This window comes from Aulostomus chinensis, chromosome 11, assembly GCF_037954235.1.
Source record: "Aulostomus chinensis isolate RoL2024-O1b breed Wild chromosome 11, RoL_Achi_v1.0, whole genome shotgun sequence".
Taxonomy (NCBI): domain Eukaryota; kingdom Metazoa; phylum Chordata; class Actinopteri; order Syngnathiformes; family Aulostomidae; genus Aulostomus; species Aulostomus chinensis.
In genome coordinates, this window is record NC_141330.1 from 11762855 (window position 1) to 11774060 (window position 11206).

General features: G+C 41.0%; 3 protein-coding genes across 5 annotated transcripts; all 3 read left to right on the forward strand.

Annotated features, from left to right (window-relative positions):
* The first annotated feature begins 271 nt into the window (after positions 1 to 271).
* Positions 272 to 3140, forward strand: LOC147253356 (RLA class II histocompatibility antigen, DP alpha-1 chain-like). Its single transcript, XM_086217209.1, has 4 exons — positions 272 to 515; positions 686 to 949; positions 1050 to 1331; positions 1874 to 3140. The coding sequence occupies exons 1-4, from the start codon at positions 458 to 460 to the stop codon at positions 1993 to 1995; spliced, it is 726 nt and encodes a 241-aa protein (XP_086073335.1). The 5' UTR covers positions 272 to 457; the 3' UTR covers positions 1996 to 3140.
* A 1313-nt stretch (positions 3141 to 4453) lies between these two features.
* On the forward strand, positions 4454 to 7051 carry LOC147253357 (H-2 class II histocompatibility antigen, E-D beta chain-like). 3 transcript variants are annotated; one of them, XM_086218501.1, is made up of 6 exons: positions 4489 to 4593; positions 4877 to 4993; positions 5088 to 5357; positions 5452 to 5730; positions 6423 to 6527; positions 6761 to 7051. In XM_086218501.1, the coding sequence occupies exons 2-6, from the start codon at positions 4939 to 4941 to the stop codon at positions 6793 to 6795; spliced, it is 744 nt and encodes a 247-aa protein (XP_086074627.1). In that variant the 5' UTR covers positions 4489 to 4593; positions 4877 to 4938; the 3' UTR covers positions 6796 to 7051. The 3 variants fall into 3 exon arrangements, with proteins under 3 accessions (XP_086074629.1, XP_086074627.1, XP_086074628.1); XM_086218502.1 differs by having other exon boundaries at positions 6764 to 7051; XM_086218503.1 differs by lacking the exon at positions 4877 to 4993 and having other exon boundaries at positions 4454 to 4593.
* Positions 7052 to 7571: 520 nt separating this feature from the next.
* LOC147253358 (SPRY domain-containing SOCS box protein 4) lies at positions 7572 to 10028 on the forward strand. Its single transcript, XM_086218500.1, has 3 exons — positions 7572 to 8137; positions 8766 to 9528; positions 9634 to 10028. The coding sequence occupies exons 2-3, from the start codon at positions 8805 to 8807 to the stop codon at positions 9813 to 9815; spliced, it is 906 nt and encodes a 301-aa protein (XP_086074626.1). The 5' UTR covers positions 7572 to 8137; positions 8766 to 8804; the 3' UTR covers positions 9816 to 10028.
* Positions 10029 to 11206: the final 1178 nt, after the last annotated feature.

An 11206-nucleotide genomic window follows, 5' to 3' on the forward strand; every position in this document is an offset into this window, starting at 1 on the left:
TATTTATTGTTATGAATAATCGTTTTCATTATTATTATTATTATTATTATTATTATTATTACCCCAGGCAGACCACATTGAAACCTTTAAGACTGTTTGTTTTTTGTTTCAATTTACAAAACGAAGTACGAAATGGATTTTTTTGTAGTTTATGTGATTTTGTTGGCAAAAACACCACAGTGCTGATTAGAAAAAAATAGTTTAAAAAATTCAAAGAACTCTGCAAGTGGACTAAAAACGAAAGTAAAATTTGTTATCGTCGTCACATCCTGCAAAACAACAGTTCCTGTTAAAACACCGTGTTAGATCGCACACGGAATAAAGTTCTCTGTTACACTGAAGTATTTAGTGACACGACGGGCCTTTGTTTTGCATGTGAGCCACCCATGTGACTCTATTAATTCTATTTCTTTATGAGGACATACTGTCTCCGACGAGGAGGACCTGCAGCCCGGACATGAAGCTCTCCATTCTTATAAATCTGACGCTCAACGTCTTCTTCGCCTTTTCGCAATGTAAGTATGTTACGTTCTTAATTCATTTGTCTGATAATCCCGTAGTAAGATTAATAGTCATCCATAGTCATTCTGATATGGATTATTCTTTTCAGCACAGAATTTCTGTTGGTTGGTGAGATTTGTCAGATTTTTTTTAACCAATATTTTATCTATTAATTGTTTATCAGCTCCCCATGATTGGACCTACTTGGTGGGCTGTTTTGACAATGGCACGGTCCGGGTCCAGTGGAACTTAGATTTTGAGGAGGTGCTGCATGTGGATTTCGTCAGACACGAGATTGTATTCACTTGTCCCAGTTTTTTCACTTTTAACATAAGTGAAATATACAGCAGTGAACATTTTTACAGAAATGCAGAGAAAGCCAAGATCACGGGGTTGGCTGTCATTACCTTCTTAAAGGGAGAGGAAGGAAATCCTCCCCAAGCAACAGGTAAAGGATTCGTGCCGTTTTGACCCTTTAAACGTCATCCCATGTTGTGCTGTTATTAATGGGTTTTTCTTCTTCTTTTTAATCGTTTGACCCTCCAAAGAACCCCCTGAGACAATGCTCTACTCTTCAGAAGAACTTCAGCTGGGTGTTGAAAACAGCCTCATCTGCTTTTTGGATAGTTTCTACCCACCAATCACTGAAATTAGCTGGACCAAAAATGGGCATTTGTTGTTGGAGGGGGTGTCACATAGTCAATATTATCTCAATAGTGATCAGACTTTCCGCCAGCTCTCAACCCTGACCTTCACACCAGAGGAGGGGGACATTTACACCTGCACCGTGGAGCACGGAGCCCTGGACGTCCCGGATACAAAGACCTTCGGTGATTGTTTGATCCCATTAAAACATTTAATGAATATTAGATGTGGTCATTTGCCAATAACTACCGGAGTGTCCGCTGAAAGCAACATAATAATCCTCAAGCTATTGACAAATCCCCTAGTTTCTGGATAGCATGCAAATATAGAATGTTAGTTTAAATTTCACAGGTAATGATGATTATTGTAAGATGATTATTTTTACAAAAAAAAAAAAAGCCCCAACCTTGTTGGAAAGGTGAAGAAAATATGAAGCAAATCTGCCCAAATACATAGGAAAAGGAAAAGAAAAAAATCAATTATCAAATATGGCGTCCACAGGATGTTCGTGACCTCACCGTCTGGAAAGGATAAAGATCCTGTCTGAACCATGTTGAAAGAAATATTTAATGTTTTGTTGGATTTAGTGAAAATTACAGTACAGACAAAAATGGTGAAAGATGCAGTGGTTAGAGAGGCAACAACTGTATTAACGTATGCTCTGTGACACAAATTGTGGTTATTTTTTGTATATGTAGTAATTGATATTGTCTTACTTCCTCCGCAGAAGTTGACACCAGTCATCCCAGTATCGGTGCAGACGTTTTCTGTGGAGTGAGCCTGACTGTAGGATCTTTGGGGTTTGCGACTGGTATATTTTTAGCTGCTAAGAAACACACCAGAATCTGATTTTTTTCAGTTGTAGTTGGATTCTGCACATGAATTTGATAACAATGAATGATTAAAAAAAAAAAAATTCAAGGGTGGTGGCGTAATTTTGGATGACACACAAATCTGCGTTATTTTTTTTATGATTTATTGTTAACCTGTAATCATTGATTTTGTTTAGAGAGAAGTACAACTCAAGCATGATTGTATCTCGGACTCACTCATGAAAGCTCACGATTAGTAGTACTATTAGTACATCTTTGAATAGAATATTTATAAATGGGACATGTAATGCAGCTCTTATATTTAACAGAATGTGAAATTAAATATATTATATATATATATATATATATATATATATATATATATGTTATTTAAAGATGCATTTTGGTCTTTCATATTGAATGCAAAATTATGGAAGTTCATTTCTGCAATCAAAAGAACAAACCAGCCAGTCATACTGTTTAAAAAAATGCTTACTCTTTATCCAAATTTGTATTTGTTACACTACAGGAAATGAAAATGGTGACTTATGTTCAAAGTTTAAAGAAATCTGGAATTTTAATAAGGTGGTTTTGCACATGGAAGTTAGCTAACCAGCAGGCATTGGTCAACATCTCAGTGTAGCCATTTTTGAGAAGCTATATAGTTGTGTTCCCTTGTTATGTTCTCTAATTATCGAGTTCTCTAAATATTTTTAGTGAAGTGTATAGCTGTGTTCTCTGGATATGTTCTCAAAGTCTTCATAATGGAGCATTTTTTCTACATTTTGATCAGTTGCCACCAAAGCCTGTACTTAATTATATAGCACTACTATATTATGAGAACATTCAACTTTGAAAATTTGAAATAAATGTTTCTGATAGTTTCTTTATTGAGGTGCTATTGCAACTGTTGCCAGGAGATACAAGATAAGAATGTAGGAATCGTGATACTTGTGACTGTTTTTTTGACATCTATTTAACCTAAATAAACTTGCACAATACTCGTATTGGCAAATACTTAAAAATGTAGAGTGATTCGGATAAATCACTCACTGACCAACCAGTAACTTATCAGTAATCAGTTTTTTTTCTGTAACAAACCAATAAATATGACTTCACATAAAGGTGCCTGACCTCTGATTTCCTTCATTTGAAACAACTTATTTGGATGACATGAGATGAATTAGATGACCTGTACAGTTTGCAGCCGAATGTGAAGCGGCTGGGATGAGAATCAGCACCTCCAAGTCTGAGGCCATGGTCCTCAGCCGGAAAAGGGTGGTTTGCCCACTCCGGGTCGGGGGGGAGGTCTTACCTCAGGTGGAGGAGTTTAAGTATCTCGGGGTCTTGTTCACGAGTGAGGGTAAGATGGAGCGGGAGATTGACAGGCGGATTGGGGTGGCGTCCGCAGTGATGCAGGTGCTAAACCAGTCTGTTGTGGTGAAGAGGGAGCTTAGCCAAAAGGCGAGGCTCTCGATTTACCGGTCAATCTACGTTCCAACCCTCACCTATGGTCATGAGCTTTGGGTAATGACCGAAAGGGCAAGATCGTGAATACAAGCGGCCGAAATGAGTTTCCTCCGCAGGGTGGCTGGGCTCTCCCTTAGAGATAGGGTGAGAAGCTCACTCATTCGGGAGGGACTCAGAGTAGAGCCGCTGCTCCTCCATGTCAAGAGGAGCCAGTTGAGGTGGTTCGGGCATCTGGTGAGGATGCCTCCTGGACGCCTCCCTCGGGAGGTTTTCCAGGCATGCCCAACCGGGAGGAGGCCCCGAGGCCGACCCAGGACACGCTGGAGGGATTATATCTTTCGGCTGGCCTGGGAACGCCTCGGGATCCTCCCGGAAGAGCTGGTTGAAGTGGCTGGGGAGAGGGCAGTCTGGGCTTCCTTGCTGAGACTGCTGCCCCCGCGACCCGGACCCACCAGATAAAGCGGAGGATGACGACGACGTCGACCTGTACACCCCCATGACCCTGAGAAGTGCAGGAAAGATAGTGACTGACCCCCCCCCCCCCCCCCACCCTGGTGACAATGTCTTTGAGCCACGTCCCTCTGGCGGGAGGCTGTGGTCCATCAGGTCCAAAACCTCATGCCTCATTACTGCCAGCCTTATTAATAAGGCCCAGACCCCCCCCCCCACACACACACACACACACGCACACACTTGCCACGCAACAAAAACACCACAACAAATTCCTCATATGGGTAAAATTGTACTTGACAATAACGCTTTTTCTGATTCTGATTCTTATTCTGATCTGATTCTGATGAAATGATAAACTTCTTTTTTTTTTAAATTCCCATCAATTTGGACAGAATAAAAGTGAAAGAGTGTGAGTGTGTCACTACAAGTTGGCAGAACATACCAAGAAGCATATATGAAGCATGAAATCTGCCGATAGTACATGAATTCCTCGGTGTAGTACGAGTTATAGGGAACAACATGGTTACAATCGACAAAAAAGGGAAGGCACACACACGCAAACAGTGTCGCCCTGTCGTCGCCACGCCTGTTCTTTCTTCTGCTGTGCGCATCAAGTAAACAGCGCACCACTTAACTTTCGATTTGATATTTAGTTTCAAGGTCAACATGCGTATTGTGCTGTCACTGCTCTGTCTTCTATCGTCCAAAGCAGGTAAGTTGAGTTCAAATGTTTATTGCCGTTCACAGTTCCACAGTTCTTTGTGCTGTGTTTGCCTAAGACACGAGATATTTTAGGGCTGCAATTTACAATAACTATAGTATGACTGAATGAACAATCTGTTGATTATTTTTAACTGACGGGTGTTTTAATTCATGCGGGGGCACGGTGGTCAGCACTGTCGCCTCTCAGCAAGAAGGTTCTGGGTCCGCACCCGTGCACGGGATCCTTCTGTGTGGAGTTTGAATGTTCTGCCTGTGTCTGCGTGGGTTCTCAGGCTTCCGGCTTCCTCCCACTAATTGGATACTCTAAAATTGACTGGTGTGGCTGTGAGAGCGAATGGTCAGTCCATATGTGTTGGCCCTGCCATGGACTGGTCACCTGCCTCTCCCTTGTAAGCTGCAATAGACTCCATCATTATTTTTGTAACTTTAATTATTAGGCGCTAAACAGAACAGCTGCTGCTACTTGTTGTCTTTGTGCTATAGACGCCCTCTATGGTCACGGGTTGCTTCGTTGCCAGTTTGCATCCAGCGACGGACATGATGCTGTTTACCTGGAGCAGATCTACTTCAACAAGGTGCTTTTATGCCAATACAACAGCACTTTGGGGAAATATGTCTCCTACATAGAGAGTTTACAGAAAGTTATTGATGACCTCAACAAAAACCCAGCGCTTTTGAAATCAGCTTTAAAGAACACAGAGACCTGCAAAAGCTCCATCCCACAGGTTTATGACGCCCTTTCAAAAGCAAGAGGTACTGATAACCACTGTTCAAACTCAGAAGCAGATTAATTATAGGTAATTTCATTGTACATTAAACATTTATTTTCTATGGTGTTCTCCCCCAGTTGAGCCCTACGTTAGACTGAGGTCAGAGGAGGCAATACGCGGACGTTCAAAGACACTCATATGCAGCGTGTACAACTTTTATCCCAAGCACATCAATGTGACGTGGCAGATAAACGGAAAAGAGGTGACATCTAATGTGACATCTTCTGACGTGCTGCCCAGAGGAAACTGGCTCTACCAGATCCACACTCACCTTCACTACACACCCACACTGACAGACAGAGTCAGCTGTGTGGTGGAGCATTGTAGCCTCACGGAGCCCAAGATTTATGACTGGGGTATGTGAACATGAAGCGAGTGATTGGAGGAATGAAGATACACAGATTTATCTTAAAAGTTAACTTGAAAAGAAAATCACTCTTATTTTATTTTATTACTTAGAACTAGAATTACCGGTGGTTGTTTGCCTTCAGCAACTGGCCAAGCCAGTACTTAGCTCTGTTTTTACTTTTAATGTATCATTTGATGAGGAGACTCCTCTAAGTTTCTGATTGCCTGCTTTGAAAATAACACCAAATCCGTGTGTCCCCATCCAAACTTGCCTCTTTTAAGTATTTTTTGAGCAGCTGCCGCTACACTCATTCAAATATCAGACTGCATCTAGGCACCATCACTTCAGAAGTTTGTGCCTGATTCAAAGAAATTCCCCTAAGACATTCCAAAGATAACACATTCATGAGAATGGTAGACATGAGGACACAGTGGCCTTCATCTTTGAATGTTTGTGCTAAATATGAAGAAATTTCCTCAAAATAATCCTGAATGAGACAAGCAGACAGATGGTGAACCTTAATCTGTAAATCGGAGGAGTAAAAATACCAATGGATCGACCACCATTGCATTGAAATAAGATTATGATGTTTTAACATGCAGCCTGTCATACAGCAGGTTGAAATCAAGTACATTAAAATATTTAACAGGTATTCATGAAGAGTATGTTTTTCTAATGTAGTGTTGAATGTGATTTCAGAGTCAGAGTCTGTGAGGAATAAGATCGCCCTGGGAACAACTGGGCTGCTCTTAGGACTGGTCTTTTTCAGTGCTGGGCTGATTTACTACAGGAGGAATGACACAGGTGAGGGTTACATCAATTTAAAACTCACATGGTTGAAACTGGTTTGAAATTTCTATTAGCTACAGATGTGAAGCTGAAATATATTTAACAAAATAAAACAACAACAAACAAAAAAGACAACCCACAATTAAATTCTTAAATTCTTTTTGACTGATTGAAAATTGTTGTTGGACTGCGTAATTGCGAGTTATCTGAAAAGCAAGATGATATTAAAGAATGATCTTCTTTATTAGCAGGAAGAGTGCGGGTTCCAAATACCCCTAGATGAGACAGCCTGCCATTCCACTGGAAGAAAGGTTATAATGAAGATTATGTCTCTTACATAAATTGATGTTAAATAAGATGAAACACAATAACAACCACGTATTGTATGCTTCAGTGTATTTTTTTTTTATCTTTGTGCAGATAATCACATGTTCTTTTTAATATAAATGAATAATTGTATGACTGTGTTGGCATATGTAGGTGTGTCTCTTTTCAGTTTAATGATAAGACCAAAATAAAGATTTGGTTTTTCTTCTGTGTTTAGTTGTGGTTCGTTGCGTACATTTTTGAAAAAAGACTTAACGGTATTTAAACCCCCAGTTATGTCTACAGACGAGCACGCTTGTCCTCTGCAGAGGTTAGAGGAAGTAGGAAATTCCAGTGAGTGATAATACTGTTTCATTATCAGAATGACAGATGGGAAAGTGTTAAGTTCTCATTACAGAATTTCCTTGAGTGTTAAAGTTGCAAAAATCAGACGTGTGGTTTAAAAAATGTAAAAGAGCAGGAAAAAACAAGACAGGAAAAGACTTAAGAAAAGGCTAAGTGCCATAATGTGTTTTTACAGTGGGTTGCAAATGGCCTGTATGACCAGTAATTCCCTGAAAAAAAAAAGTTTACACAGGAAAAATGAACACAAGTTAATATCAAGATTAACATTTAACAAAAAATGTAAACCAACATAATTTGATACACTATATGCATTAACGTAAACCAATATATATCCAATATATAAATGCCTATATTAATATTGTGATTATATTAAGGCCGATTTATGACAACACTGTCTGCAAGCCAACACTGAGGGACTTAATTTATCAAGTGCTCTTTCAAACGCGCATGCGTTGTCCTGAATAATGACCCGCTTTGGGTTTTATTTTATTTTTCTCTTCTTACTAATTAAAAGCCCGAGTTTAATCCTCTTCTTGTGTTTCGCCATTTATATTTACATCCATTACAGAACGCGTTAAAAAAAAACGAATTAGCCAGAAAAATGAATGAAAATTGTCGACAGCTCGTGATTTAATGACACCAATATACCGTAACCCAGCGTTAGCATTTGTCAGGTGATACGTCCGTTAGCGTCCATCGGGGTAGAAACACGTCAGGGACCTGCCGTCCTTGCCACCACGGCTCTGTGTAGCGTCGGGGTGAGGTGATGGACTGTGCTGTTCCGTCTCGGAGGTCGTCGCACCGCCGTGACAACACCACCGGAGAGGCCAACTGGTTACGTTACTGACCAGCCTGTATACGCACGAGCAGCTAGATAAGACGGTTATAAACGGGGGAATGAGAGATGGTGCACAGAGACGATCGACGGAGGCAAGGGCTCGTCAGTTCAACTGGTAAGATTGCATTTACTATTTGATGATTTGTTAAGACTAATGAGCTGCTTCAACAGGTGCAGAAGTCTGTGGCGTTTAAATGTGACATGTTTTAGCAGTAACTTAGTAATAAAGCACTTGACTTGAATATGTATTGGAGGTGTTGATATACTTTGTATTTTTATGCTAATTAAAAGCAGTAGGTCCCTTGGTAGACATGATAGTTACCTACCCTTAACCCCGCCTACAAAACAAAGGTAAAAAAAAAAAAATACAGCTAAAGAAAACACATCAAATTAAACACAGATCAAAAAGAAAGATTAAAGTGAACTGTCTTCTACTTTTTCTACTTACACAATCTACTTTCAAATCCACTTTAGCTTACTTGGTGCTACTTCCATCCACTGAATACTTAGCAGCTGTTAATGCTGCACAATTTGGAGGTACTGTGATTACTTAGTGATGTTGCCATTTGTGATATGACAATATTTGTGGGTGCGTGTATTTTTATACCATTTTTTACACCACACATCATTCCAAAAATAAAAAAAGGATTAAAAAGTATTTTAAAATGTAAGTGAATTTGAGTAGAATGATTATTCTTCCTCAATGAGATACTGACTGTGTATTTTTCCTCTGTGTGAACTAGAATTGAGGTCCCCACAGTTTTTCTCTGGTCTTGGAACTAATGGGTCTGTCACTGTCAGTGTGGCTGTATAGCAGGGATGCTGCCAGCCCTCCTCCTTCCTCCTCAGCATTCAGTTCCCTGGCTGTCCCGACCTCCTCTCGCCTCCAGCTGATTTTGAACTCCTCTCCAGTACCTCCAGGAGACTCTCGTTCACAATGGAGCTCAGTCCATAGCTCTCCTCACTTTCTGCTCTCTGCCTGCAAAGAGGAAGTGATGCGCTTCCCTGTGGAGAGGAGTAGCGATGGGGTGAGGGCAGAGAAGGGGATAGGGAGTGGGCTTCATGTGTGGGAGGTGGTGTGGAACCCCGGTCACAGAGGAAGTCATGCTGTCGTTGGTATCTCCAGGGAAAGTTGCCCTCTTCAGGCCTCTGGGTACAATGTGCTGGTTGGGGGAGACTCACAGTCCTGGGGATGGGAACTCAAATCCAATCAGCTTTGGCATGATGGACAGAGTCTGGGACTGTACCCTGGAAAGAGAGGGAGCTGTTGCACTGAGCCTGCAGAGGATTTTGGGTCACTGTTAGGTACAGAGACGCCTCTCCCCATTCCCGAACACATCCTGCTTGTCCTGGATGCCGATGCAGGGACTCTTGGATTTGTGCTTGATGGACAATCCCTTGGTGTTGCTTTCCATGGCCTCCCTCGTGGGGTGGAGCTGTTCCCTGCAGTGAGCAGTGTGAGGGGAGGCGCCTGCATACGACTGCGCTACCTGAATGGTGCCACACGTGAGTGCCCCAGTTTAACACAAAACTGCTGCAGTTAAATCAGCAAGACAGGGTCATTATTATCAACTACTCCTGAACTAATAGAGTTGTTTTGTCTCTCATCAGGTGATCCCCCTGCTCTGATGGCTTTAAGTGGACTGTGCATCAGTAAGAATTTAGGACAACAGAGGCAGAATAAAACTGACAAACTGCCTCTTCCACCTTCTCTCCGCCGTTACCTGCATCCCAGCTACTCACCAGCTTTGACTGCACGCATGGACACCAACACAATAGGAAACCTTCACTGAATACAACCGAGAACATATATTTATTATGTATGAAAAATGCTGTAGATATGAAATCATGCACTGTTAAAAGTATGTACGGTTTTGTCTATTTATTACTATATCACATAAAACTCACAGACGATGTTTTGAAATTTGATGATTTTTGTTGTTGGTTTTTTTCCTGAAGTTAAATGAGAATGTTTCGTTCTTTGTGTTTTAAATAAATCATTTGTATGGCCTTTTGCTGTTGCTGCTATTACTGTGGTTGTATTGCAGTTTCATATAAAATATATTGATATTCTGTAAATGGTTCCTTTGTTTGCACTTTAGAAAAGAAACCACAGATGCAACAGCGAACTTTCACAATGAGCATAAAATGAGGAAAACATTCTGAAGCGTCACACACGCACGGGTCAGCCTGAACTTAATCTTTGTACTGAGCCTGCAGAGAGGATTTTAATCTTAATCTTTAAACTGATACTGATAAAAATTACTGAAGAAGAATCACAAGGATAATAACGTGTAATTTAAAAAAGGCAGACTTTACTGAGGTGTAATAATAACCCAATGCCGCCTAAATTTTTTCCTGTTTATACAAATCTCGATTAAGTAATTCACTCCGCTGAGACTTTTAAATGAACATCTGTTATATTAGCAGCAAAGATGGCACATATTTGCGGAATCTTGCTTAGCCAACACTGGGACACACTTTATTTTTAATTTCAACGATAGTAATAATGTTTTTTTCCCCTTATAACCAGACTGAAGAAGGTGTGAAATTATCAGTCTGTCAGCCAGTGATGCAAAATATTTACTAAGCAGCAATATTGCTCTAAAAAGTGAAGATAGTGAACATTAGACAAAATGTAAATCCATCAATCGTCGTCTTCCGCTTATTCCTTACTAGTAAGGGTCGCGGGGGGGCTGGAGCCTATCCCAGCATCTACGGGCGAGAGGCGGGGTTCACCCTGGACAGGTCGCCAGTCCAATCGCAGGGCCAACACATAGAGACAGACAACCATTCATACCTATGGTCAATTTAGAGTATTCAATCAGCCTAGTCCCCAATTGCATGTCTTTGGACGGTGGGAGGAAGCTGGAGTACCCACAGAGAACCCATGCAGGCACGGGGTGAAACATGGAGACTCCACACAGAAAGATCCCGCGCCCGAGCCGGGACTCGAACCCGGAGCCTTCTTGCTGTGAGGCCACAGAGCTGACCACAGCACTACCGTGCAGCCAAAATGTAAATCATATGTCAAATATTAAATAAAAAGTAGTTTGTTCCAAAAGTAACTGTTAGCTGTCATTGGCCTAAGGGTTAGCCCTTGATGGGACTCAAGAGGCTCCTAATCAGTACCAGATATTATAACTAAATCGGACAAATAGAGACAGATTTTATTTTTTTTTTA